The sequence below is a fragment of the Anomalospiza imberbis genome, chromosome 2 (genome assembly GCF_031753505.1).
Source record: "Anomalospiza imberbis isolate Cuckoo-Finch-1a 21T00152 chromosome 2, ASM3175350v1, whole genome shotgun sequence".
NCBI lineage: Eukaryota > Metazoa > Chordata > Aves > Passeriformes > Viduidae > Anomalospiza > Anomalospiza imberbis.
The window spans coordinates 9,106,998-9,132,774 of NC_089682.1; the positions used below are offsets into that span (position 1 = coordinate 9,106,998).

Genomic DNA, 25,777 nt, shown 5'->3' on the forward strand with positions numbered 1-25,777 from the left:
GCCGCCGCCGCCGCCGCCGCCGCGCACTAGGGCCCAGTCCCCGCCAGAGGGAGCGCCGCGCTCGCCGCCGGCCCGCGGCCTCTGCAGCCTGGGGCTGGGGCCGGGCCCGGGCTCGATCCTGCCCGGGCTTGGATCCTGCCCGGCTCTGCATCCTGGCCGGGGCTGGACCCTGGCTGGGCTGGAAGCGGAGGAAGGTTCCCCGGCGGTGCGCGGGGAGCTCTCCCTCATCGTCTCCTCAGCCGTCAGACACAGAACTGAACTGCGGGCTGGTGGGAAGGGGCGAGCGGGCGCCCCTCAGGGCGCTTCGTCAGGCGGCGGAGATCGCACAGCCGCGGGGTCGCTTAGGCTGGAAAAGACAGCCACGCCATGGCACTGAGTGCCACGTCCAGGCTTTCCTGAAACATCTCCAGCGACAGTGACTCCACCACTTCCCTGCGCAGCCCGTTCCTATGTCTAATCATCCTTTCTGTGAAGAAATTCCACCTAATGTCCAACCTAAACTTCCCCTGGTGCAGCTTAAGATCATGTCCTCTTGTCCTATCACTGTTTGCCTGTGAGAAGAGACCGACCCCCACCTGCTGCACCCTCCTGTCAGGGACTTGTAGAGTGTGAGAAAATAGAGATCCGAACGGAAGAGGCAAGGGCGAAGTCTGTACCAGGAAGAAAATTACCCTGTGCAACAATAAAGGCTGAGAGATGATTTAATAAATAAACAAACAAACCCCACAACAAAACCAAAGGCAGAAAAGGAGTTGTGAGTGCAGAAGCTCCCCTGATGCACCCAGCTCAGACTCCCTGATCAGGGCAGTGTGGCAGTGTCAGAGGTGCCCTTTTAGCTCCTTGCCAGGTGGCTCTCCTCTTGCTTGCCAGACTTTTTCCTTCAAAGGTTCCTTGGGCCACAGAACCATAAACCGTGCTGTGACACCAGCTGTTGACCTGCAGCATTTGCCTGCTGTCCCTGGGCCTTTCCCCCTCACCAGCAAGATCCTTTCTCCCTCACCACCAAAATTCTGGAGTCCTTCTGGAGATATGTACGGTCACCTCAGCAGTATCACCAATGCCAGCATGGATGAGCAGCACAAGGTGACAGCCTGAGGAGAAGACAAGCTTTTGTAAATCCCTCCATGAAATCCTGAACCTGAGCACCTGGCAAGGAACAAAGCTGAGGTACCAAGCCAGGTTGGCAGATGGTGCCTCTGTCCTGCACAGGAGTCCCCAGTCATCGCTTCTCTCCTCCTCTTGGTGCAGGTACTTGGTTCATGCTCACCTGGCTCTGGTCATAGATCTTGTTTCTTCCTGCCTGTTCCCAGGTAACTGCTGATCACCCTGTGGGGGTCAGTACAGACCTAGGACCTACAGGAGCACAAGAGGAAGGCAAGATAAGAAGTCTGAGATATTATTAATGGGGTAACACTACTGGCTACCTCTGCTTATCTGCTACTGTTCTTTAGTGCAAGTTAGGGTGTCACCAGATTTGCACAAAAAGTGCCAATAAACACTTGGCCATTTCTTTAACTACTGCACTGGCAAATCTGGAGTCCCACTGCTCAGCTCAAGTTGAACTAAGCTCATGATGATAAAGATGGAAACCTTGTTGTAGGCAGGCCAAGGTGAATTTAATGCTTGTGTTTTTCACTAGGAGTGGAGGGTCTTTCTGGAAAGGGAAGAGGCTATGGAAACTGAGATTTAAGCAGACTGACAGTAAATACCTAGAGTGGGAAACTTTAATCTACAGGCCAAAAGCAACCTGTCTTGTCTTGTGGGAAATTACCATAAGGTGTTTTACCTAAGCACTTGTGTGCAGCCTGGATGATTTATCTCATTCTGAAATGATTTATTTTACTTTTTATAACCACTGAAAAGCTTTTGGAGCACTGAGTCATGACCATTCTGGAAGGAAGCGTTGCCAGCACTATGAAAGATAACTACAGAAATAAATAAGCCAATGCAAAATCATACTGTTCAAGGTTGGACTTTTATTTAAGGCAAAATATAATCACGGCTTTAATATTCATACTATGGATATACACAGTTTGTTCTGCCACTATGAAGCTTAGTATTATCACTGCTTTTAAAAAGCTATAAAATCTATTTTCTATCATAATCTACAATACAAAACTAATACAATAAACACATTCTGAAAGATCACAGTGTTTAAAATATTGGAAAAGCAGGGGTCCTGCTTTCAAACAATAAGGTGCATCTCTAAAGAATCAAATCAGCCTTGATTCTACAGCCTGTACCACATCATGGCTGTGAATGGCTGTAACACTGAGAAACCAATCTAGGGTGTGGCACGTACTCAAGGAATGAACATCACACACTGGAATATACTGAATAATCAAGTGTCACCAACACAAACTAGACATTAAATAATGCCATTTAAGTTCCCTGTACTTTTTATTTGTATTGGTATTCACGTATATTGCAGAGATATTGAGATAAAATGTGTATAAACTGCTATCAAACAGGGCCCTGCATATGCAAACACCTGTGCTTTCCTCATACTATGCGAACAAGCCTTACTAATTCCATGGGACTCATGTGTAAAGGAAAGTTTGTACGCCTGGGGTCTGGAATGACATAGTTTTACCCCTGTTTCCCACATGTGGAAGGAGCTACCTTACATGCCTGGAATCAAGCAGAGGTTCACCATGGACATCAGCACGTGGCCTATCAGGCTCTTAAAATGAGTGCAGGAGGCCAAATCAGTGGCAAAACCAGACCATTGTTAAAGGATATCCTTCTCTCCTGTGTGGTCATGGTAATGAAGACAGAAGAAGAAGTTAAATTTCTGGTCAGACAGCCTTTCTCTTCTGTATGATGTAAAAATGTAAGTTGGATTAGAATCTGTTTTCTATTCTCTACAGGATATAATTGACTTAAGAACTTCTAAATAGTGATACAATGCTGTTGCTGGATATCAGTACACTATAAAATCTCTTGTATTCAAATATCATTATACCACTGGGAAAAATAAGTTTTTAATTAATTTTCTGCCACTCTAGTTGGTATTGCTGTACTTGACCTAAATGCCTCCATCTTTTCATTGAGTCATGCCATGAACAAAATCAAGGGACTCCCTTCTAAGCATTAAAAAGAAATATGGCCTTATGTATTTTCAAGCAGATTGCTATTTATAAACTTGTATTTATAAATTTTTTGAGACCGTGATGTAGAATTTCCAATATATGAGGTGTAGGACCAACGGTGACAGTACAAATTAGTCAAGTTTAATAATTCAAAGGCAGATTGAAAAGTTGGTGCTACTGGCTTCTTGAATGTATTTTTTTAAACTGCCCAACATGGACAGTGCACATCCCTTCTGTACAATTAAAAGATAGGAGTAGGCAGTAAGTTCAGCAACAGGCAACTCCCTCACAGGCAAATGTTTTTTAACATTTGATGATTTTGCTATAATGGCAATGGAGTGCTGTTCAAGGCAGCTGAAACCTGCATAGTGCTTACTGTACCACTGCCTGTGCCATGAAACACTGTGCTATTCCTTTGGAAAGTCCTATTCACATCCCTAAATTGCTGTGTTATTTTATGGGCCCTGAGCATTCTTGGCTTATGGCTTTGAAGTACATTGTTCCCCTCATAGTGGGATTTTTGGTCATTTCTTATTTCTTTTCAATTTAGCTTTCTGCTGCTACTACTTAGTCTTAGACATATTTTTATAAACTGAAATGTCTTCTCAGAGCAGTCCAGGCTGTGCTGCCAGCCAGCAATTGTTAGTTATTCAGAGCAAGATTACTCTTTGAAAATCAATTGGGCAATTTTAGTCCTGATATACCAATCTTCCTACAGATTAGAATATGCACTCATGCCAGTGAATATTCAAGGTCTGTAGAAGATTACTGCACCTGAGATTTACTTGGCAGACCTCAGAGATCCAAAGAACAAGGATATATTCTCAAAATGCATGCATATACTAAAATAGGTCACTGTTGGCATAAACATGCAATATGTTGGCAAATGCTGGAACTGTATACGCAGAAAACTATATGAGTACAAAAACTTGATTGCTTATCAAAGTTTCCATTTGCACATATTGCCCCTCCATGTTTCTGAATACAGCAGACACTTATGGTTTTTTTCCACAGTATTAAAAAAAAACAATCAGTATTCTTGTCATATTCTTTCCATGTCCATATATAATCAGTATTAGAACATCAAAGTGGCATTGATGAATTTGACAGAGTAGCAATAAAGGTGATCCCTTTACTTGCATTCCCTTATGTATATTTCCCAGAACTATTTAAAGGTGTATTTTGAAATGTTTAGCCATTTCACTTGGTTTTGATTGTCCTAACAGAACTGAAACACTGAAGCATGGAGAAGTGACCATGCTCCCTAGAAAGTCTCTGTTTTATTTAATGAAGTAAACCACCAGTGACAGTCATTATAAAGGATAATAATTTTTCCTTAGCAGGTGGGAAATGGCACAGCCATAGAGAAGAGACCATCTGGGAGCATAAAATAATGTAATGCAAGTTAGCAGAACACCCTGCTTAAGCAAAATCAATCAATCTTATTTTCAGGAACAAAAGACCTGGGCTGCTTCTTCAGCCTCCTCAAGTTATTCAAATGTTGGGAAACAAAGGCAGGGAAATTGAAGGCAACAATGATGCAATCAAAACAGATACTGAAAACAGTGGCACATAATAAACATGTTATTATGATAAGAAATTGTGAGTAGCAATTAAAAATAAAGATATATTTTTTAGAACTGTACTGCTGATAAAACCTACAGCATCTGGTTCTATGAATCCTGAAATCAATAAATGTGGACACTACAGATCTAGCTTCCCTCAAAATTATTCCCTGACAGTAATCTATGGATGGCAGGCTAAAAGTCATGAACAGTATACAGCTCCTTAAACTGATGTGTAATCTACAGCTTTACTCACAAGTAGCACCACACAAACACAGGTACATCACAAATAAGCACCAGTACCCACATAATGCATCCTCTTTGCTTTAACAGCACAATCAGAAATACTATTATATCGCTTAAATTCCTATTGCCTACACTTTAGAAACTAAACACAACCAATAAACTAATGTGCAAACATGATGTAGTTACTGTGTTTTACACCCTGAAAGAGGCTTCTCCAGTTTCCCACAACACAGTCTTTTCTCAGAGCACCAGGGCAGAATCTGTTCAGGAATACATTTTCCAGTCCATAAGGGCCCAATTCGGGAGCAGGAGGAGACAGCATTCCATGGAGAATGTCTAACAAAGGTTGCAAGGTTGATTTCTCAAAGCAGGAAGAAGGGTACACAGAGGACCTTACTTTTTGTTACACTGCAAACTGCTGACAGCTCTACTCAGGGTAGCTCAGGTTGCTGTTCTCTCAATGTCTTAAAAGCAACAAATAAAGATTGCAACAGCACGTTTGTAACAGCATATATAGTACAGAGAAAAAATCAGATAAGACAATAAAGAGTGGAACGATGAAAAAAACCTGCTCTAATGAGTTGCATTTTCCAAAGAGCCCTGGGGTATATTTGCACTATGTTCAGAAGCTGTGAATGCAGCACATCTAGAAGCCACCTTAACCCAGCCAGGTCAGGTAAGAAAAGCCACAAATCTCTGAGAGTGAGCTCAAACTGCCATGTCTGATGAAAGAGATGAACAAATATGTGCCAAAATTTTTACCACGTGTATCCCACGAGACTGGATATTTGTGTGCTGCCCTTGCCAGAGTCAGTGCTGAACTCACATAACCTGCAGAAATGTTTGGAACCTAGATTTCAAAAACTGGGTGGTTCCGTGCATTTTCTCATTGTTGAATGGACTAACTCTTACTCAAATTACTGTTTTGTCTCTCCCAAAACATGTGGCTTCATATACAGAGAATGGTTGTAGGGGCAGGAGATCTGTTTTTAGTGTGCTGTTGATCACAACACCAAAAAGATCAGTCTCCTCTGAATGTGAACTGGAAGAAATTCTACAAAGAGAGACACACAGGAAAAACCACTAGAAAACTGACACTGAGCTCAACGTTTATTTCCTGGCATTTGTGAAGAATCACATTTAAAAGAAGTGGATAGGCCAAGTTTTACCTTCCTTAAACTTTTCTTTAAGAAGGTTCCGGTTATGAAATATAGGAGCCAAATGCATTACAGGAACCAATTAGATAAAAATCCTAATGGATTTGGGATGTTCACTACTGACAGTTGGCTTTGCTCTGTCCAACAGGAGCATTTCCACAGGGCTGGACAGAGCACATTCCCATATCCATTGACTTTTTGACTCAGCCTCATGTGTATACCCTCCCTATGGAATTCATCCCTCTGTGTGCACACATCTCACTGCTCAGAGTAACCAAGAAAGTGACATTAGTGGCTTTCTTAAAAGACCATCTAACCTTTTCACTTATGTGTTTTAATAAACACATAACAAATGTATATTGAGTTTTAACATTTCCATTCACTAAAAGATACCTAAATTCTTGACAAACTGATACAGAACTGCATTGCATTATTCACCAGTGAAATATAGTTATTTCTATGATTAAGTAATTAATTAGAGCCACACACTGCAAGACAGAGTAACAGAAATCCTTATCTGCAGCTCATAATAATGTAAGCCATCTCATTAAAATAACAGTGGCAAGAGCAGGAAGGGATTATTATATTAAAATGTGGAAGGATTGCAAGACCCAGCTCCAACTCATAGCCTGATCAAAGCCCACTGAAATGAAATGGGAACTTTAATCCATTAGGCATTAAAAAAAAAAATAAATTGTAATCTCCTCCAGCCGAGAATGCAGGAAGAGGGACTGCATTGTTTGGCAGTGCATGTACAGCAGCTTTTTCTCTTTAACTTCAGTTTTTGACATATTGGTCTTCCTGATTTGTCTTTACATGTATTATTCCCGTATAAATAAAAATAAATAAATAGTAAAGAGATTTTAAATACAGATATTCATTTTCTATTTTTAGTACAAATCTATGTTAGTGTTTTCTTTAGCTTTCAAGTACCATGTCATCATATCTATAATACATAGAAAACAGCATATAATTGCAACTCTACGTGCTAGTGCAACTAATATTCAGCAACCCATTTATTTGTATCTAAATTATTTTCTAGATAAAAATCATTTGGGCATATACATTATTTTGCTAACTAGGAAAAAATGTGATTTTGAGTTTTGTTATCAGGTTATTTCTGAGGATCATTATGCCACCCATGATTGTATTCACTTTGCAGGGTTTGTAGCAAAGAATTCATCAAGGAAAATAGGTTTTCCATCATCTGAAAAAACTTAGAATACTGTTCAGAAATGCTGCAGTAAGTAATTCATTTTTAAAGGAAGCTTTTGTATCACTGAACAATAATTATCTAGCAATGCTGTACATGAAGAAAGCATCTGCCTGCTGTATCTTTGCTACAGAACTTTTCCATCCAAGTCTTCTCCATGGCTCCACCCATCTTCCATGTGACTGAGAAAATACTGACAACACAGTTACAGTAGATCAGAAAGGAGGCCAGCGCCTTGCCACAGACTGAGCTCTAGAAGGAAGGGTCCAATTCAGTGCTCATTTACACACATGAGACCCCACTTGCTGAAATGAACTGTGAAACTGCAGCCTGAACACACAGCTATCTACAGAACTGCCATTATATGAGGACCAAAGAGCTCAAAGATACAGATTTTCCTAATAGATGTCACTAAAACTAGCAGATGAGGTTTAGGTAAAAAAAAAATCCCAGATTTTGCCTTTGTGCAGTGCAGTAACATGTCTACAGCACCCTCCCCAATTAGTGCATTGCTCCACAAATGGTTTTTGCAGGACTCTTTTTAAAACCTACTGGGTGCATCACTGTTTCTTCTTTGCATGCCCCTGCAATTCTAGCTTGCCTTTTTTTCACCAAATTAAAAGTCTGATAATGCCCCTTTCTCTCTTACTTGAATAATTCGATAAATATCTATGACATCAGATTCAATCAGCTCCCCCATTTTTTTTCCCCACTGACCCACTTATTTTGACCACACACTTCCCCACCCCCCAAGCCCCAGTGTGTGTTGGTTTTGATCTGACTCCCAGCTACATTAAGGCTAGCATTAGTGGTACCCCGGCTCGTTTTGTACATAGCCTGTCTTGAAATGTAAGTGGAACTGCAGGTGCCCTCTCCCACTACCTCCAGGATGTGGCCCTGGAGAGCATCAGTCTTTAGACAAAGACGCTGAAGAGAGGAAACTCGGCTTGGTTGGGTTGCAGCAAGTCAGTCAGGAAACACACAGTTCCTGAAAAACCTTCATACAGACTATATACACTTTCTAGTGCCCGGGAACCAGACTTAAATTCTTCTGTAAATAAGAACTCTGCAAACCTAAGAGAGAAAAAAAAGAGTTTGTTATTACTTTATGTTCCTCTCTGTCTAGTTATATGGAAGCACCATTTTAATAACCCAGTAATTAAAGAAAGTAGAATGATCAGTATTTAACCTTTTCTGCAAATTCCACAAGAAACTGAGGCTCATTAGATCCAGAAGAGACAAACCTTTGCAATCTGTGTGTGCATTATGCTTGTTTAAGAGCTATAAACTTTTTCTGTTTTCTGTAGGATGTATCATTAAAAAAATACTTTTTGATAACTTTTAGGATACAAGCAATGTTTCACATCAATGCAACAAATGCTGTAATGCTGAAATTGCTACACAAATTAAAAAAATAAGCAAAGGGCTGAAAATCAGTCATCTTAATTACTATACCACTTCCCCTTGTTATTCTGTGCTGTAAGGAAAACAATAACAATTCTTATTATGTTTTTGTTAGTATGTTACTAACGTATTGTTAGTATGTTTTTAAACAGGTACAGTAAATTAGAGATACATAGTTAAAGATAATTGCAGCACTGTGACAGAATTTTCACTGGACCACATGTGCTTGCACCCAGATAAAATAGAATTAACCCCACTAGCTAAGCTAAGGGCGGGAATGATAAATTAAAAAAAAAAGTAAAATAACTGCACACCACATCCTATACTTACTGTCCACTTCTAGTAATATGGAATAGTGTTAAATGCTTTGAAAAAAATCGTAAAAAATAACATTTTACTCTACTCCTGGACTTGGGTACACAGCTTGTCTTGAGTTCTGCCATCACATCAGGATGAGACCTGGATGCACGTGTCCTCTCCACATCCAGCCCAGTTCCCTCTGAAGGAACACGGGCTCCTAGGCAGGGAGGGAGCCTGGGAGAGCCCAGGCAGCCTGGAACAAGACTGCAGAGCTCCCACAGAGTGCACCCACCCCAGAACTCACAGCCAGAATTGATCCTGAAGCTTAAACACTCGTGTTACATCCACGGGTGGCGATCACAGACTTTGCTTTGTAAATGTTCCTGAAACTTTGCGGTATTACCTAAATCCAGAAGACAGGAACGCTCACCTTTGTGCCCTGTATATGTATTTGGAGTTCCCAGTGAGCCTATAAAGCAGCAGGAACACATAAGCACTACCAGCCACCCCGTGGCATATTCCAGGGCCCTTCTTCAGAAGGCCTTTCTGCCAGGTGAGCTCTCCACAGCGGATACAAGTGTCCAGATATTGAGGCTTCTTGGAAACCAGGTAAGCTTTGGCAAACAGATATGCAATGCCTAGGAGAAGACCAGGGAGATTGTCTTTTGTAATGAGCACACCGAGGGTTTCAAAGAACACATAATAAAATAAAGATTAATACACTAAAAACCTGCAGGCTCGGGCTCTACACATGTCAGTGTAGCCTCTAAATACTCCATGAGGGGGGAGTAACTGCTATGCTAAAAACACACAGTAAATGTAATTATCCAGCCCTGTGACAATGCCACTTTCAATCTTTTCAAGGCATTATTGAATTTCAGGGTTTATTCCAACATTCGCAGACTTTCATAATTTTAAAAGAGCAGTTTTTGCCTTTAAACACTAAACCCTTAGCACTGTCTTCTATTGGCTCCAAATCCCCATTAACCTCACCTGCTTACACTGACAGAAACACAAGGATAGACAAGATAATTTCTTACGCTGCCAACAGATACAAACTTTTACCAAATGAGAAAAAGAAACTCACTTTGTTTTTTCCCAATGAGGCCTACACTGCTTTATTCTAGTTATACACAGTTATGCATACTAACTTCTGCTAAAAAAAGCTATTTGGCTTATTTTTAGAGGGGATTTAAATAAATTAATCATAATCTTCACAAGAGCACTGCACATTTCAGTTCATGGTAACCTTATGGGAATGCACATGACACATAACCAACTCAAGTGCCTAAGGAAATGTTTAGCTGACTTGTGGTCTGAATTTAACAAACACTGGAGTAGCTGAAGTGTTCTTGTAAGCTACATCTGTGTTATTACCCAAGAACAGTGATGGGATACAGGTTTTTCTGGGAAGAACAATAGCAATTAATGAATTTCCCTATCTCAAAGTGTAACTTCATTATGTCCTTTGGGTTTTTTTCACTTTGGTCGAATTTAACCTGAGATTATCTTCTACATGGAATCACCTAATGTGGAAAAGCAATGTGATCAGCATCTGGCTGTGCATAGCATCAATGGGAAGAGAACCTGGAGCTCCATGGCACCAGTGCACCAGCTCGTTCTCCCGCTCGATGGTCTCCCCCAGCTCAGGGGGCCAGTTGCTGTTCTGCTCCTGGTCCATCAGGAAATCCACACTCTGCCACACCAGCTCCTGATCTGCTGGCTGCAGGTACTCATAATAGGAGAGTAACATCTGCAGGATTGAGGAAAGCCCATGTGCTGCACCTGGAAAGAACAGAAAAAATGGAATTAGAGGGTGGGTTTAGGTCCTGTCTGCACTCATTGCAACTTTCCCTTGGGACAGATTTCCTTGTCAAGGGCATGGCTCCTTCATCTTCTTCATGCATACTGGAATAGTGCTTGGAATAAAAGATTTCTAGGTGCATAACACCATATTTTACTACTTCTGTCATTTCTAGTTCCTCTAGCTTTGCAAAAAATATGTATGAATTCCTTCTGCTCTCACTCTGATATGACTGAAACTCACTGTATGAAGTTAAACCGAACCTGAAGTGAATTCTGTTTCAAGGTGTTACTCTTAACACACTGCTGAATCTGGGCCATATATTTGCATTTGTTGAATGCAAATTGAAACTGGGCCATAAATGGGTATTTCCATTTACTGACTGACAGTATCAGTGAGCTAACTCCTAAATTTCAGTGCAAGAACTGTCTGTACCCGCCAGGGTCTCAGTGACTCAGTGACTGCTCTCTCTGCTCCCCTGCCAGGGAACTGCAAACCAATCTCACAGTTTCTGCAGTGATTCTGTGCCTTGAAAACCCCACAAGGGCCCTGCTCAGTGGCCTTTCACCACTGCTTCAGGTGAGCTCCATCCCAGCTGCCCGTGATGAGGAAGAGGAGGGATGGATGGTCCCTACTGGTTCCCACACTGTAGATTTTATGTATTTTATTCCTGAAGTGCCTACTAGCTCAGCATCTCCACACAGCACACTCTCAGAGGTGTTGGTGTGTTTTACTCACCTAGATACTCTGTTCCATAGTAGGAATACATCAGTGGGACTGGTTTCCTCTTCTTCACTGCATACTGTTTTCCTGATTCTAGTATGGCCAGGCAAATTGATTTAATTTGTGCTGCAGTCAGCACCTAAACAGAAACATCAAACAAACATCAAGTCTATTACAATTATTTCATTTTTAAGACATTTTTCAGGAGTCTGCTTTTTTTGCCAGTGCACAGGATGCAGTACTGCCTTTAATCTTATAAATATGCTGTAATGTACATCATTATTAGGAGTTCCTTACATAACACAGTTGATTTACATAATGTTTCTCAAAACCAGAGTTTCATCCTGTCTCAGGAAGTGAATGTCAAATCTTTAGCTGCACAGATGAGGTGAAAAGAGGCCATGTAAGAGTCTTTCCTTCCCAGAAATCCTTCAGTCTGATGGAAGCTGACAACAAGCAGCAGGCAAGCTGCAGAACAGCAGTCTGCAGACTGGGGCAAGAAGCATTAGGAGAAGACAATGGAAAAGATGAAAGAAGTAAATGTTACAGGCGTTATGGGACACACCGACCTAGACAGATTTTTCTACAGACAAAATTTAAAAAAAAAGGAAGCAAGGAAGAGTTACTTAATTGTTACTAAATCACTACTATATATGAGAGTTCAGAAACCTCTTAATAAAAGATTTGGACTTTCTTAATACAAGAAAATGCTAAGAAAAACGAAGTTCAAGACAGGCTTCTATGAAGATAGGCTAGCTATGCTTGTGGGACTTTAGCACCACAAAAAGGTTAATGCAGTCCCTAAAAACGACTAATGCCTTACTCTTAGAGGTGTCAGAAATAAGACTGACAAATCACCATTTGTTAACATTTCACCAGACATGAACTCTTCCATGTTAATGATCTAAAGCATTCAGTGAGAGATCAGCTTTACAGGGTTTAATTACAACTCTAATTACATGCAATTCACTGCAAACACCAGCAGGGTCCCGTGTCAGCCACACCTGGACATTACTGACCAATACCTAGGCCAATTAAATAATTTAACCAAAGTACTGTTTTAGCTTTAGGGGAAAGTCCACATGGCAGCAGTATTTTGAAGTAAAATGTTTCAACTAGTGAAAAGAGAACTGAGAAAGCAAAAAGGGAAAATGACACAGAAAAAAAAAAAAAAAAGGAAAAGGCTGTGCAAATAGTCTTGACAAGATAAACGGCAATCCTAAAATTAACTAGAATATTGGAATAACGTCTTTGAAATGTTTCTGAACACATTTGGGTTTGCTATAATTTGTATTATCATAGGATTTACAATTACTTCAAGTTTAAAAAATACTGATAGGTTTAATATAGAGACAACATCTGTTATAAACTTTATTTTCTCATTTGGACCACAAAAGATGCTACAGATAATTAATGTCACTTAAAACTTGACTGAAAAATAATGGCTGAAAGATCTTGTTTGTGTGTCTCCCCTTGCTCCATGATAACAGGGGATTTCATTACAGCTGCTCCAAATGACTCTGGTATTTGTACAACCTGGAGAACAACCTAGTTCTCACCTTGATTAGTGTTCTTTAATGTCACTGCAGCAGAATTAAATAAGCTATTAGCATCTGGAGACTTCACTAATTTCCAGTCATTTTTAAATTAATTGTTTGAGCTTCATAGAATTTAAAGAGATGGTTTGAATCTTAAGCAAATGAGGAGAGCAAAGATACGGTGATAAACACTGAATTCTCTCCAGAGCTCTCATTTTTCTGTCTTGAAATTTGGGACCTACTCCTCCGAATTCCATACCTTGTAAAAGTATTAGTAAGATCATCCCTTAAAAATAAATGTGAAGGATAAGTTCTACTAATTGTAATTCTGAAAGGCAAAGACATGTGGGTTAGAAAAATCTTAATCAGTTCATTTTCTGTATGTAGTGATTCCTTCACTTAATATTAACAACTAGCTTTCAATACAAATCATGTTTTGCTAAGCTTATTTTTATTTTCAGCACATTTAATTTTTAAATTGAACTAATGACTGTTTTAGAATGCTGATTGTGTATTTTAAGTGGATATAAACTTCTATCCAAATCCAGCCTTTCACAGTGCTGCATAAAGAAGTATCAGCTAGATAAGAATGCACCATTCACTGTTTTTTAATATAAAGTAAGTGTCAAAAGTCAAAACACTTGAGCATTATGAATACCTAAGTCTTTACATAGTATACCCTTTTTGCTGGCATAATGAAATAAGCTAATGCATTCTCTTTTTCAGAATTCAAAAGCAGCCCATATGCAAAGACAGATGAAAAATGCTATTTAAAAGCATGAACGAATGGAACCCACCCGATCCACTTCCACATGACCAAAGAAAATGGGAAAGAAGATGACCTGTGTATCTTGAAAACAGCCTTATTTCTGGCCTCTTGCACTGATCTGTGGGTTTATACCAGGTAGATGTGTCCTAACTAACAGCTAAATAAATAAGTCTTTATGTTCACTACAAATACCTCTTACCAAGCCACTCAATTCACAGTCATTGTTGGGTTGCTGCCTGTTTCCCAAAACACTTAAGCATGAAGGATTTGCATTTGCTCCTTATTCTGGGAAATGGTTGACTGGGACAGAAACTCCCACCTACCATCACTATTAGTGGCCTGCCAAAGGCTGAATAATCAGCAATCACATTTAAGATCTCCATTGGTTTGACATATTTTATTTCAACCAGTTTTGTGTTAAAATTTCCTTAGACTTCTGTCACCTTACCAAAAAAAAAAAAAAAAAAAAAAAAAAAAAATCTGTGGTTTGTCTCTTCATAACCACAGGCAGTGCAACTGTGGTCCTACAAACTTCATTTTCATTTCAGTGTAGTCACAATGCTTCCTTGCCCCTGGGAATTACTGAAGTAATGTTTAATTAGGGACAGAAAAGAAACAGACTGATCATCATCAAGGCTTTGAAGGGAAAAATTGTATATTGATATCCTATGGCTCTAGATGACCTCTAGAGCCATCAGATGCTTTGATGCAGAATAAAGCCAATATGAGAATATGCTACCTAGAAAAAAAAATTCATACTTGAGATAAGATACATATTTTGAGAAAATTCTTGAATGTCACTTAATATGAGCATAGGTAAAATCATTCTTTATCATGTCAGTATTTGAATGGAAGACTAATGACACTAAGAGATACATTGCTTATGCTTTAAAATTTCACCTAATTCCTTTTTGTATTCTTGAAGACATCACAACCTGTTCTACCACAGAATTACAGAATAGTTTGGGTTGGAAGGCACTTTAAGGACCATTTAGTTCCAAGTCCCCCACCATGGACAGGGACACTTTCTACGAGACCAGGTTGCTCAAAGCCTTGTCCACCTTGGCTTTGAACAACTTCTCCACAAGAACCTGTTCCAGTGTCTCACCACCCTCTCAGCAAGGAATTTCTTCTTAATATTTAGATGTAAGTTGCCTTCTTGCAGTCTAAAGCCACTCCCTGTTGTCCTGTCACTACATGCCCATGTAAAAAGCCCCTCTTAATCTTTCAGCTATTTATCAGACACACACATCATACATGTTCCTTTTCCAGGTTAAATGGAGGTGGCCTGCCCCCTTTAGTCAAAAGAGGTGATTTTGTCTCAGTTGATGTTAGAAATGTTTATTTTAGTCTTCTCACTAGACTGAAGCTTGGAATACATGCATTCCACATTCTCCCTGCAATTTCTGTATCAACTGGTGGCTGGAGTTCTTTATTTTCAATTTTCTATTTTACATCATTGTCCAGTGATGCTGAGTGCTGCCAAATAATTGCTCCACTCACACTGGTGACAGCTGCATCCCCATATACCTGTTACTTTAAGCACAACACATAGGCAGCACTTTAACAATTTTTGTTTGTACCACTGTCTGTGTCTAGGAGCCTGACTTGCAGTAAAAAAGCCATTGTGATTGTTCATAAAGTCTCTCCATTTTTCTCTGATGTCACTGCAGACAATATGCCTTTTCCCGTAAAGGCACTCCACAATTTTGTGAATTATTTAAGGCAGGTCTTTTTTTTCAGTAAATCCCTGTTAAAAGGCAGCCAGGAAATGCTATGTCTGCAGCAATCACAGAGCATCATTCTGGTTTTTGTTAGCCATCTCTCACCCTGAGATTGTTTAGTTGCAAGTCAATAATTTCACAACTCCTTTTAATCTACTAAAAGAGATTTTGCAATTATTTGTTATGACAGTGCTAAGCCCCACGTATGTGTTTTGAAAACTGTAAACAGAAATCTTGACCTTGAGGATTAGGCAGAAAGCAGCAGGATGAGCTCTTCTGATTAGAGTAACATTTTCAGCACTTTTTCATTCCTCTCAATGCTTGTACAAACCCCTTGGCTCATTTTGAAAACCACTGCTACATCAAACTGCATACTGTATGGAGTGTATTTGATGACTGTAAGCTTTTAATTCTTTTAACAGGTCTGAATTTATTGCCTTAGAGTTCTTTCCTGTGACAGAAGGCATTACGGAAACCAAGTATCATGATCTTTCGATAGATGTATGAGCACTTTCAGGAGGTAACAGCTACAGTTACATTATTGTGGAAAAACCTTCTATGCACATAAAAAACATTTTATTATGCATCTAACACATCAAATCTCTCTCTGTTACACTTCTAATAAGCCACTTACATGAATTTGATCGTACACGTCTTCTGATGCTGTACACAGTGTGAAAATAAGCTGAAGAAAATGAGTCAGTCTGCAAATAACATAACAGGAGCTTTGCCATTGCTCTCCTGTGCTGGTAGCCCAGCAGAGGGAGCTTGTGAATTAGTTATAATAACTCAAAATGCTGCAAAAAATGATACACATATTTGTGTTCGGCAAGACAGCAGACACTGGTAATTTCATGATACTTACTGCAACACATGGTATTTCAGTTCATTCCTTAAGCTTGATCTTTTCCTGCCAGAGACAGGGACTGGCATTGTTCAGGAACCTTTCCATGCAATGTCACAGCCAGGCTTTTCCCTTTCAGATGATGATAACACCTGAAGCCATGGAAGAGCAGCAGACACAATAACAGGGTCTGCCCCCGCTTAGTGTTATTCCAGTTTGATTGATGTACCTCTCCTTTGGCACAGTGAGAAACCCAGCTCCAAGTACACAGACGCTCATGAGTCTGCTTCCCTCATGAGCACTGCCAAGTACACCCTTCTTTTAAAGATAAAAAAAAATATGGTTTTAAATCTCTTGAAAACTTGGGTCAAGAAATTAGATTCGTTTCAGAAGTATTGTTCCTAATGCAGTCTGTTTGATGCTGTAACAGCACCATGTATTGTCTTGAGAGTGTACTTCCCCAGATTTCTCACAGTAACACAACTGGCAGTGACAGTGTGGTCAGACTCAGAACAACTACTGCTATGGTTCTGCCAGTTCACTGGAAAATGGTACTTGAGTGTAGTCCTGAGTAAGTCAGACTTCTCTATAGATCCCATTGGCATGGCTTAACATGTGAATTTGGGTGGTTTTGTGGCTTGCTCTTTGCCTCAGCACCATGGACCAGAAAAGCCAGTCCTGTCCTGTTTTGTGAGTCACTAATCATGACTCCAATCAGAAACTGAAGGCTGCCTTTATTCCTGACGAATCAGATTACTGGTAAATAAGACTATACAGAAGTTCTGTTACATTAAGAGTACAAAACTTCTACAGGTCCTGCCTGCCAGGACTGTGTAGCACTAAATCCATCAAATTCTGCTGTTAAACCAGTCCTTCAGAAGGGGAACATGAAGTGTTGCAGAAAAGGATGGAGCACAACTGTCTTTGTAGACAGGTGGCTGGCTCAGAGCAGCTGGTGCTGCTGCACAGTTGGTCAAATGCAATGAGCATCTCAATTCCTTATGCCTCCACTTAAAAAATGAGAGTTTCAAAGAAAAACAACTGGCCCTTTGTGGTGGGTGACAACATTCAGGGTCTTCGTGTGCACTGTCCACACACACTTCTCTCCCTTGTGATTGTCACTGATGGGCATTTTGATTTGCTCTAAGGGAAGAACACCAGGCAGAAATTGGAGGAGTGCCCAGCTGGCCCAACCTCCAGCAGCATTTTACACCCTTTTGCAGGCTGATGTGTACCAAGGTCAGTGGCAATAATCACAGCTTCTCCCACGCCTGGAATGCATTCAGCTCCCTGGCAGGAGGGTGTAGCCAGGTGGGCATTGGCCTCTTCTCCCAGGTAACCAGAGACAGGACAAGAGGACAGAGTCTGAAGCTGTGCCAGGGGAGGTTTAGCTTGGACATTAGGAAGAAGTTCTTCACAGAAAGGAAGCTTAGAGATCGGAACGGAGTGCCCAGGGAGTCACTGTCCCTGGATGTGTTTAAGGAAAGACTGGATGCAGTACCATGGTCTGACTGACACATTGGTGTTCAGCCACAGGTTGGATCTGATGACCCCAGAGGTCTTTTCCAACCTAATTGTTTCTGGGATTCTGTGGTTATGCAAGGAATTACACAGTTCCTCCTGTATGGTATTCTTTTCTTAGGACAATTCTCCCTAGATGTTCTCATCTGAGGACAAATCACAATGCCCAGCAGAGACAAGGGGAAGGGAGAGAGTGTGTGTGGAGGGGGCGGAAGCACAAGATCTGAGTATCTTTTGTTGCTGCTGCACTTTTCTTCAAGCTCCTCCTACCCTGGTCAATGAAGAGAGAGGGAAACATGAGTTTTTCTTAGTTACACTCAGGCTCCCAACACCTCTTACTCTGCTGCACCAGGGTGTGGCTCGATACACCTATCCAGTTGTTACATAGTGGCTTTCCCAGGTCTTGGGAAGGAAAAAAACAGTTCTCCATCACTATAATTACTTGAAGAAAGTAGGGAAGCATCACCCCCCTGCTCTCTGCTGCTGGAGAAATGAAGCAGGGAGGATGCCACGGAACAGATCCCAGATCAGAGCAGTTCAGACAATCACCTGCCACAGAACAGATCCCAGATCAGAGCAGTTCAGACAATCACCTGCCACAGAACAGATCCCAGATCAGAGCAGTTCAGACAATCACCATGACTGAGGAGGCATCAGTCTGCTCACTGAGAGCTGAGGTCCTGGTCAGCAGCAAAGCCAGCAGGGCATTTCTCAGGAGGACAAGTCCAATCACAGGAGAAGTGAGGTATCCCGGGATGCACTCCTGTGCTGAGGCTTTAGAACAGCAGCTGTCTGCACCCCAGCTGCATGTTCTCTGCTGCCTAGTTGAGGGTTAGAGTTACCACAGAGCACAGAGAGCCAACAATTTAATTTCAAGCATCTCTCCCTAGAACTGCACCCAAATTCAAGAGCATGAATTGAAAAGCGTGTTTAAAAACATTAAAAAGATTTGCAAATTAAGTGCGAAACAATCCCAGCACTGCTTGGAGAGGTTTTTTCTTACATTACAGAATTCTACCCCAACGCTTTTCAACAGGCATGTATTACTGACCAGCCACATAATGCATGGCTGAGCAATTATGGGGCCACAGACCCTGGGAACTGGCAAAAATGGATGTACCAGAGATCACCTTTCTGCAATCCAGATCCTTGTTCAGAGCTCCTGGGTATCAACCACTCCTTCACCAGACACAGGAGCAGTTTATGGGAGCTGCAAATAGGCAGATTACTGCTGCATAGATACTGCTTTCCTTCCCATTCTCCCCTCACAGGTAGGAAGAAGATTATTCATGTATAAACTTCATCAGTGGGGAATCTTTTGACTCTGTTTAGTCTCAGCCAGAAAGTAAATCAGTGCCTGAGTTCTGTAATTGGCTCCTGGCAAAAACACAGCAGAGTTGTCAATTCCTGATGGGAGATTTATCCTTCTGCACTCCAGACAGGTGTCCCTGACAGCGCTGCATGATGATGACAAACACCTTCCAAGCTGGGCACCTTGCACTCTTGTTGGGGTAACAGTGTGCTGTAGCTGTGCTGCCCCAGGATCCCATCCCATTTATAACACTACCAAGCAAGGAACATCTGCTCTGCTGTGTATACTGGATCAGCTTACTTCCCCTTAACAGCGGGTCTGCTGGTTCTCTGGAAGTGATTCCATGCCTTCATCTGTTCCACAGATATTTCCTGTGGTAGAAGAGCTGTCCTGGTGCTTGGACTGGTTCATGAATGCAATCTATGCAGAGCCATGAGAAGTATTATCCATTCTTCCAGCTCCAGAGCAGCAGGAAACAGGATTCATGAAACAGTCCTTGCAAGAGACAAAATCTTTGAAGGAATGAGAGACCCCCCCCAACAAACATTGCATTAACCTGTGGCTTCAGTCTGAATTTAAAAATTATACAAGTCCAGTTCATTTGGGCACCATCATTTGCTACTAGGAACTCAGGCAGGCTGCTTCTTGGGAAAGGGAATTTATTATTGTTTGTACACATCTGCAGGTCAGCAGGAGATGGGCAGAACTCGATTTGGAGTCAGTCAGTAAAGGCTAACATTAGTCAAAAAGAAACTGACCTAGGCTTAGAGTTCTACAAATGAAAACGACAACTGTATCTAGAAACCAAAGAAAGTTGATGAGCCATATTTGAAGATTACTTGAAGGATTCCAGAAAGAACCAGACACTTCTGTCTCCTCATTCTTTAACTTTATCATGTGAAATTTGAGATCCCAAAAAAACCCCAAATAAAACTAGGAGATTACACTTAAAAGCAACTATGTAATAGAGAAAGCAACTATGTAATACAACAAATTAAAAGTACAGGATGAGGATAGAGAAAGATTGATTGCTACTTCCTTGAGAATATCTCTAAGGAAGCTCATCATTCAATTCATCTTAAGTAACACCATAACTTAATCACTCACAGTAATGGAAAAGAGCCTTCTCAGCCTCAAGCAGCACTTTATTTTTTCAATCTGTCAAAGTCACTTCAACTATTAGATCATTCTTATGGCTTTTAATATCAAAGTCCTCATTGACCTGAATGGGTCTTAACTGTGGAGACTGTTACTCCTGGCAAGCATCATGTAAGAAATGCTGAAAATTTTACCAGTTTATTAGGGTTTCTTTGTCCTGCTAGTAGCACCAAAGGGCTGGCTCATGGTTTGTTGGGATTGATAATTCTGTCCAAGTTAGCCCTTAAATACTGAGACTTCAGGAACATGAATTACTTGACAGAGTAAAATGCTGACCTCACTTGCAGAAGCTGAGTAGAGACAAGAGATACAGTTGAGCAAATGTCCAACTCCTCAAATATTGATCCTACTCTCATTTCAGTCAGTTTGGAGGGAACTGACTAACACATGCACTGCTATTCATTGCTCTAAACCAATGAGGAGTGCATGACTTAAAGGCAATAAAAAAGATTTGGGCTTTTTAAATCATTTTTTTTCCAAGGCTGTGCATACTTCTTGCCTATTGAAAAAAGCTGCATTGATAACCAGTAGTTCTCCCTCAGACTTTCAAAGAACTGTCAACAAATATTCTCAAGAAGACTGTCTCCTGTGATGAGCCAGGCAACATGTCTTCTGCATCTAAATGAAAGAGACTAAAAATTTCAGTTGAGGTATGAGGCACCACTTCCCTGAAGCCAGAATTCCAAATAATGTATTTTCTGTGGAGGCAGAGCTCAAGCTCTACTCATGCTATATATAGATCTTTGCTACCACAAATACATTGTTTGAAGAATTAAAATAAAATTAATAAAATTAAGAAGTTTGAAAAAATAAAATAAAGGATTGCAGTTTATATACACACCAGCAAATTGTATTGGATCAAATTATCTCTCATCTTGCTTGATAGTCAGTTTAACAGGAAATCAATTGCCTTTCAAACTAATATCCTAGGTCATGGTTCACAGATGCAGCTGAGACTGTCAGACATTTACAGTTTTCCATGGAGAATATTTTTCTGTCAGGACGATAGGATTTGGCCTGGACTACACCTGTCAAAAACATTTTACCACTTTTCAACTAATCAAATATTACAATGTAAGCAGTTGTACATCCACTTAATTTTACATACAAAGTGTGTTGCTGGGTGTTGCAGGTTTGTTCTTCGTTTTTTGGCTTCCCTGGAGTTTTGTTCAGCATTGTTGACACAGCTGCAACTCAGAAAATATGCCAGGTACATTTGAAACTCAGAAACCAGAGACTTCATTCTATGCGTTATTAGGCAACCTTATATTATTTTCCCCTTTACATTAAAAATACTGCATTCCATATCTGTCACTATCATCCAGTCTTTTCATCTTCCTCATGCAAGAATTCCCAGTCTACTTGCAGTGCCTGCAGGCTTCTTTAGTGAGTGTTCAGACCTCCTCCTCCTGTACAAGTGAACGTGCGTCATTCACAGGCTTACCAAACTAAATAAGAAAACAGATACATCTCCTCAAAGCCTCGTGGCAGAAGTGTTGGAACCAAAAAAAAAACCTGATGGAGGAGGAGAGGCTGCAGAAAGTAGAATTTGGAAAACTATCCATAAAAGACTGTACAGCTTGTTACTGTTAAAACTTGCAAAAATTAACTACTACTCATTCCTTCATTTGCTTCAAATTAAGGCTCAGAAAGAGAACACAGTTGCTGCCAGCATCAGAGGCTCTTAACTAAAATCCTTCAATGCACTTGGATTTTTTTCCACATTTAAAATAAATAAAAGCTTGGGCTGCCATGCTAACATGCTGCCTAGGGATGCACGGAATGCCCCAATAGGGCTGTATAATACAGGTGGAGTTGTAACAGCTCAGCACCCCAGGAGTCCCTGACCTGCTGCCAGTCTGACACTCAGGGAGGAGAAGGACCTAAACTACGTGTGACAATTCTCTCAGTGCTGTGAGCAGGTCTGCTATCTCTGCTCCGTGTATTGCAGCACTGTGGAAAGCAAACAGAAAGTGTTAGGATGCACGAGAGTAACACTGAAATGATTATTTAACAGCTACTTTAGCACTGATTGCTTTGTTCTTTCTTCTGATAATTCTCTGGGTCTCTTCTCCCATTATAGAAATAAACAAAACAAGAAGTCAAGCAGAAACAAGTACTTTAAGGGTAATTAAGAAATTCTTCTAAGTGAAGCTAACATCTGTTTTCTGGACAGGAAATAATGTGTCAAAGAAGATAATGTGTTAAAGAACAAAAATATTTAATTTATCTTGCAATGTACAAAGAAAATGATGGTTTATGAGAAGTTGCAAATTTAAAGGCAAAATATCTCTCTGCTTCCTGAAGACTCAAGTAAGCTAGGGAAATTATTTCTGCAAAATTTAGCTGAGTCCAGTCACACTGTGCAATTTTAACAAACCAACTGAACTTTTCCATAATTGAGAATTTTTAGAAAGATCTTTGGCTTGGCTGCTGGAAGTGCTCCACTGCTCCAACTGAATTAAATTTTAATTCTTCAGAGCCCATGTTGTATAAATAAATAATTTATCACCTTTCAATTCAACCAATATTACAATGTAAGAACATTGATTCCTGACTGTGAGAGACTAAAATGTTAATGATTCAAACAACTTCCCATTTGTGCTTTGCACCCCCTGAGGGGCAGGGAGTGAGTTTTTGGGTGGTGTGTGGTGGTGAAGCTTCTGGTCCCCATAAGACTGAGGGTGCACCCAGCACCAGGGCTATGAGCCAGGCTTTGAGCCAGGTAAGAGGCAGATCCTGCAAGGTGGGATGGCGCTTTTATCATGCCAGTTGTCCTCCCTCAGTTGTAAAATTCCCCCTGCTACCCCAGGGAAAGGTCCTGAGGGTGCTCATCCCTTCTCATGGGGCATAACTGGCTCAGCTGGGTTGACGTGAGAGGCAAGAAGGGCTCACAAATCACCAAAGACCCCCAAAACACCCCCAGACTCATTTCTGAGGCTTTCCCCCAAAGGACTGGAAGTTCCCCCAGGGAAGGTACCTGGGCATTCTCACCAAGCCTAAGCGTATATTAACCCATTGAACTTTGTGTTTTGGGGGCTTCCCCCACCCCCAATGCATCAAGACTGTGACAATCACTTTGACCAATGGACATCAAAATTGCATCAAGTCTCACTGCAGGATCCATTGGTGGGATATCTTTCCACTCTTATGCTTTTTTTTTCTTTTCCCTCGTTCATTTACTTGAGCGTTATTTTTATGCTTTTATATTGCTATATTACTAAAGATAATAGTAACCAAAATTATTATTTTATGGCCACATACCTGCTCTCCTTTGCAACCAAACTGTTCCAAAATAAACCCTATGTATATATATTTACAAACACCAATCATTCAACATTGTTTCATTCTAATCTGCCCCAAGGGATCTTGTTCTATTAACAAGAACCTGGGTTACTCTTGCCTTAAGGGATGGGTCACAACACTGCCAGATGTCGCAAGGCCAAGTCATAGAATCAACTCCCAGAACTTAGCCCATCAATTCTGGAAGAAAAATGAACCCTTGTGTTTCAGAGCGTAATGCCAGTCCTTAATGAATGCAGGTTAGGCATGTTACAGACAACACATTTCAGAACCACTTTCCACAGACATTTGTGTAGCTGAGTCATCTAGCACTGGTACAAGACATTAAACCAGATGGAGCACTAGAAACAAATCCTGAAGGAGAAAGATTTGTTTATACACTGTAGTGCTCCTCACTGCAATCAAGCGGAAGCATCCAACTGTCCATGCTGTGCTGTGTGTGAAACAGTTTGAAAACTGTTATTTAAACCTGTTGTGCAGTTACTGTGCCTCTGCCATGCTGCAAGCAACAGTTTCATCCCTGGCTGCCACTTCAGGTGACAAAGACAGCGTTTGGGGCACTTCTCTCCAGGCTGTGCTCTGAAGAATGTTTGAGTAATTTCAATCAGAGGTGCAATAAGATGCTCCAGCCATCAGCACACTCTGCTGAGAGGCATCAGCTTAAATCACTGCCCTGTGTCAGAAAAAGAAGGGAAGGCGAATTTGAATTGCCAGGTCTGTGATGAAATCTCAAGGTTATTGCATACAAAAAGGAAGACCCCACTTGTACTGTAATTTGCTTAGAGCCCATTTGGTCCTAAAATCTGTAAGGGTGACAAGAGGTGAACATATTCTGCCCTTGCTACTGGGAAAAGACGTGATGCCAAATTTGCTTTTACTCTGCAGCAGGTCAGACCCTTGGGGCTCTGTGAGAAGAGCACTTCCAGCAAACTGGGACGGATGAGCTATGTGGGATGTGATCTCCAGCTGCAGCTTTACAGCCTCCTTTGGAGGATGTAGAGATGAGTTATGGCAGGTGAGATGGAGTGCAAACTGCCACTACCTGTGGGAAAACTGGAAGGAGTTGCATAAATACCATGTAGAAAAGACAGCACTATAAATCTGCACCAGAGCTCCACAGATGGTGAGTGAGGCAGCTGTTGGCCTATCAATTGCTTGGCATGGCTTATGTGACCCTCAACACAGCACTCTCAGGATGTACACGCCTATCAAAAGATGGCCAGAAGATTTCCAGGGCATAAATTGGGTGCCTTGGACATTTAAGAGTATCCAACCTTATTCACCAGCCCACCAGGGAAAGTTTTGACTACAAAACTTTGGATGTTTTGGCATCCAGGGTGAGTTTTAGGCAATGGAAGGGTCTGAGGAATCACAGAGTAAATACATAATATTTCTGTTGGATGGTAGAGCTGTGTAAGGAGTCCAAAATGGCACTCACCTTGTGGATGCCATGTTGTGATAACGAGAACTGGTTATGGCTTTTCATTGATATTAGCTGTTCACTCCCATGGAGAATAAATGCAAAGGAATGTAGGAGATTTTACATTAAAGTAAGTGCTGAACTCTGATGTACTCAGGCCCTGTCATGTCCACCTTGCTTGAATTTCACTTTCTTCCTAGCATACAGGATAGGTATTACAGATATTTCTTCGCAGATACATGTGCTTACACTAAAAAAATAAAAATAAACCTTGTTTTAGCTCATTTTTTAATCTCTTGAGCTGTTCTCATGCTTTCCCTCTGCCTGTGCATAACGTCTGGCACTTGCTTCAGTTTAAATGCCAAAGCAATTCTTATCCAGATATCTGCCTCTTCTGGATCATTAATGAATATAATAAATAAGGCTGGTTGCTACATCAGTCCCTTATTAGTACTTATGATTAGCTTTGCTTGTGGTTCTTTCAGCCAAATCCAAATCCACAATGTCCCATGCAAGCCAGCATGAATTAAGTTTTCAAAGAAGATTATCTTTGACACTGCATCAAAAGACCTATTCAAATGTAAACAAGGTATTGGTTACTTTCATCAGCCACTAATTTTATGATTCTGTTCTTTACAACAAGTGATCTTGCTTGTCTCAAAAGACTTATTTATTCCATGTCAT

The 25,777-nt window shown here is 40.9% G+C and overlaps 1 protein-coding gene and 1 long non-coding RNA gene across 2 annotated transcripts in view; one reads left to right on the forward strand and one right to left on the reverse strand.

The window, feature by feature from the left end:
• The first annotated feature begins 3 nt into the window (after nt 1–3).
• On the forward strand, nt 4–1,460 carry LOC137468258 (uncharacterized). The gene is made up of 2 exons (XR_010995829.1): nt 4–1,083; nt 1,249–1,460. It is a non-coding gene; the product is annotated as an uncharacterized lncRNA (long non-coding RNA).
• Nucleotides 1,461–1,958: 498 nt separating this feature from the next.
• The window catches only part of LANCL3 (LanC like family member 3), a 36,722-nt gene continuing 12,903 nt past the window's right edge, over nt 1,959–25,777 (reverse strand). The window contains exons 2-6 of the mRNA XM_068179781.1: nt 11,520–11,643; nt 10,565–10,762; nt 9,408–9,615; nt 6,134–8,347; nt 1,959–6,072 (exon numbers count right to left, since the gene is read on the reverse strand). Of these exons, the coding sequence (XP_068035882.1) occupies nt 8,188–8,347; nt 9,408–9,615; nt 10,565–10,762; nt 11,520–11,643 (690 nt within the window). The 3' untranslated portion in view covers nt 1,959–6,072; nt 6,134–8,187. The remainder of the gene's footprint in view (nt 6,073–6,133; nt 8,348–9,407; nt 9,616–10,564; nt 10,763–11,519; nt 11,644–25,777) is intronic.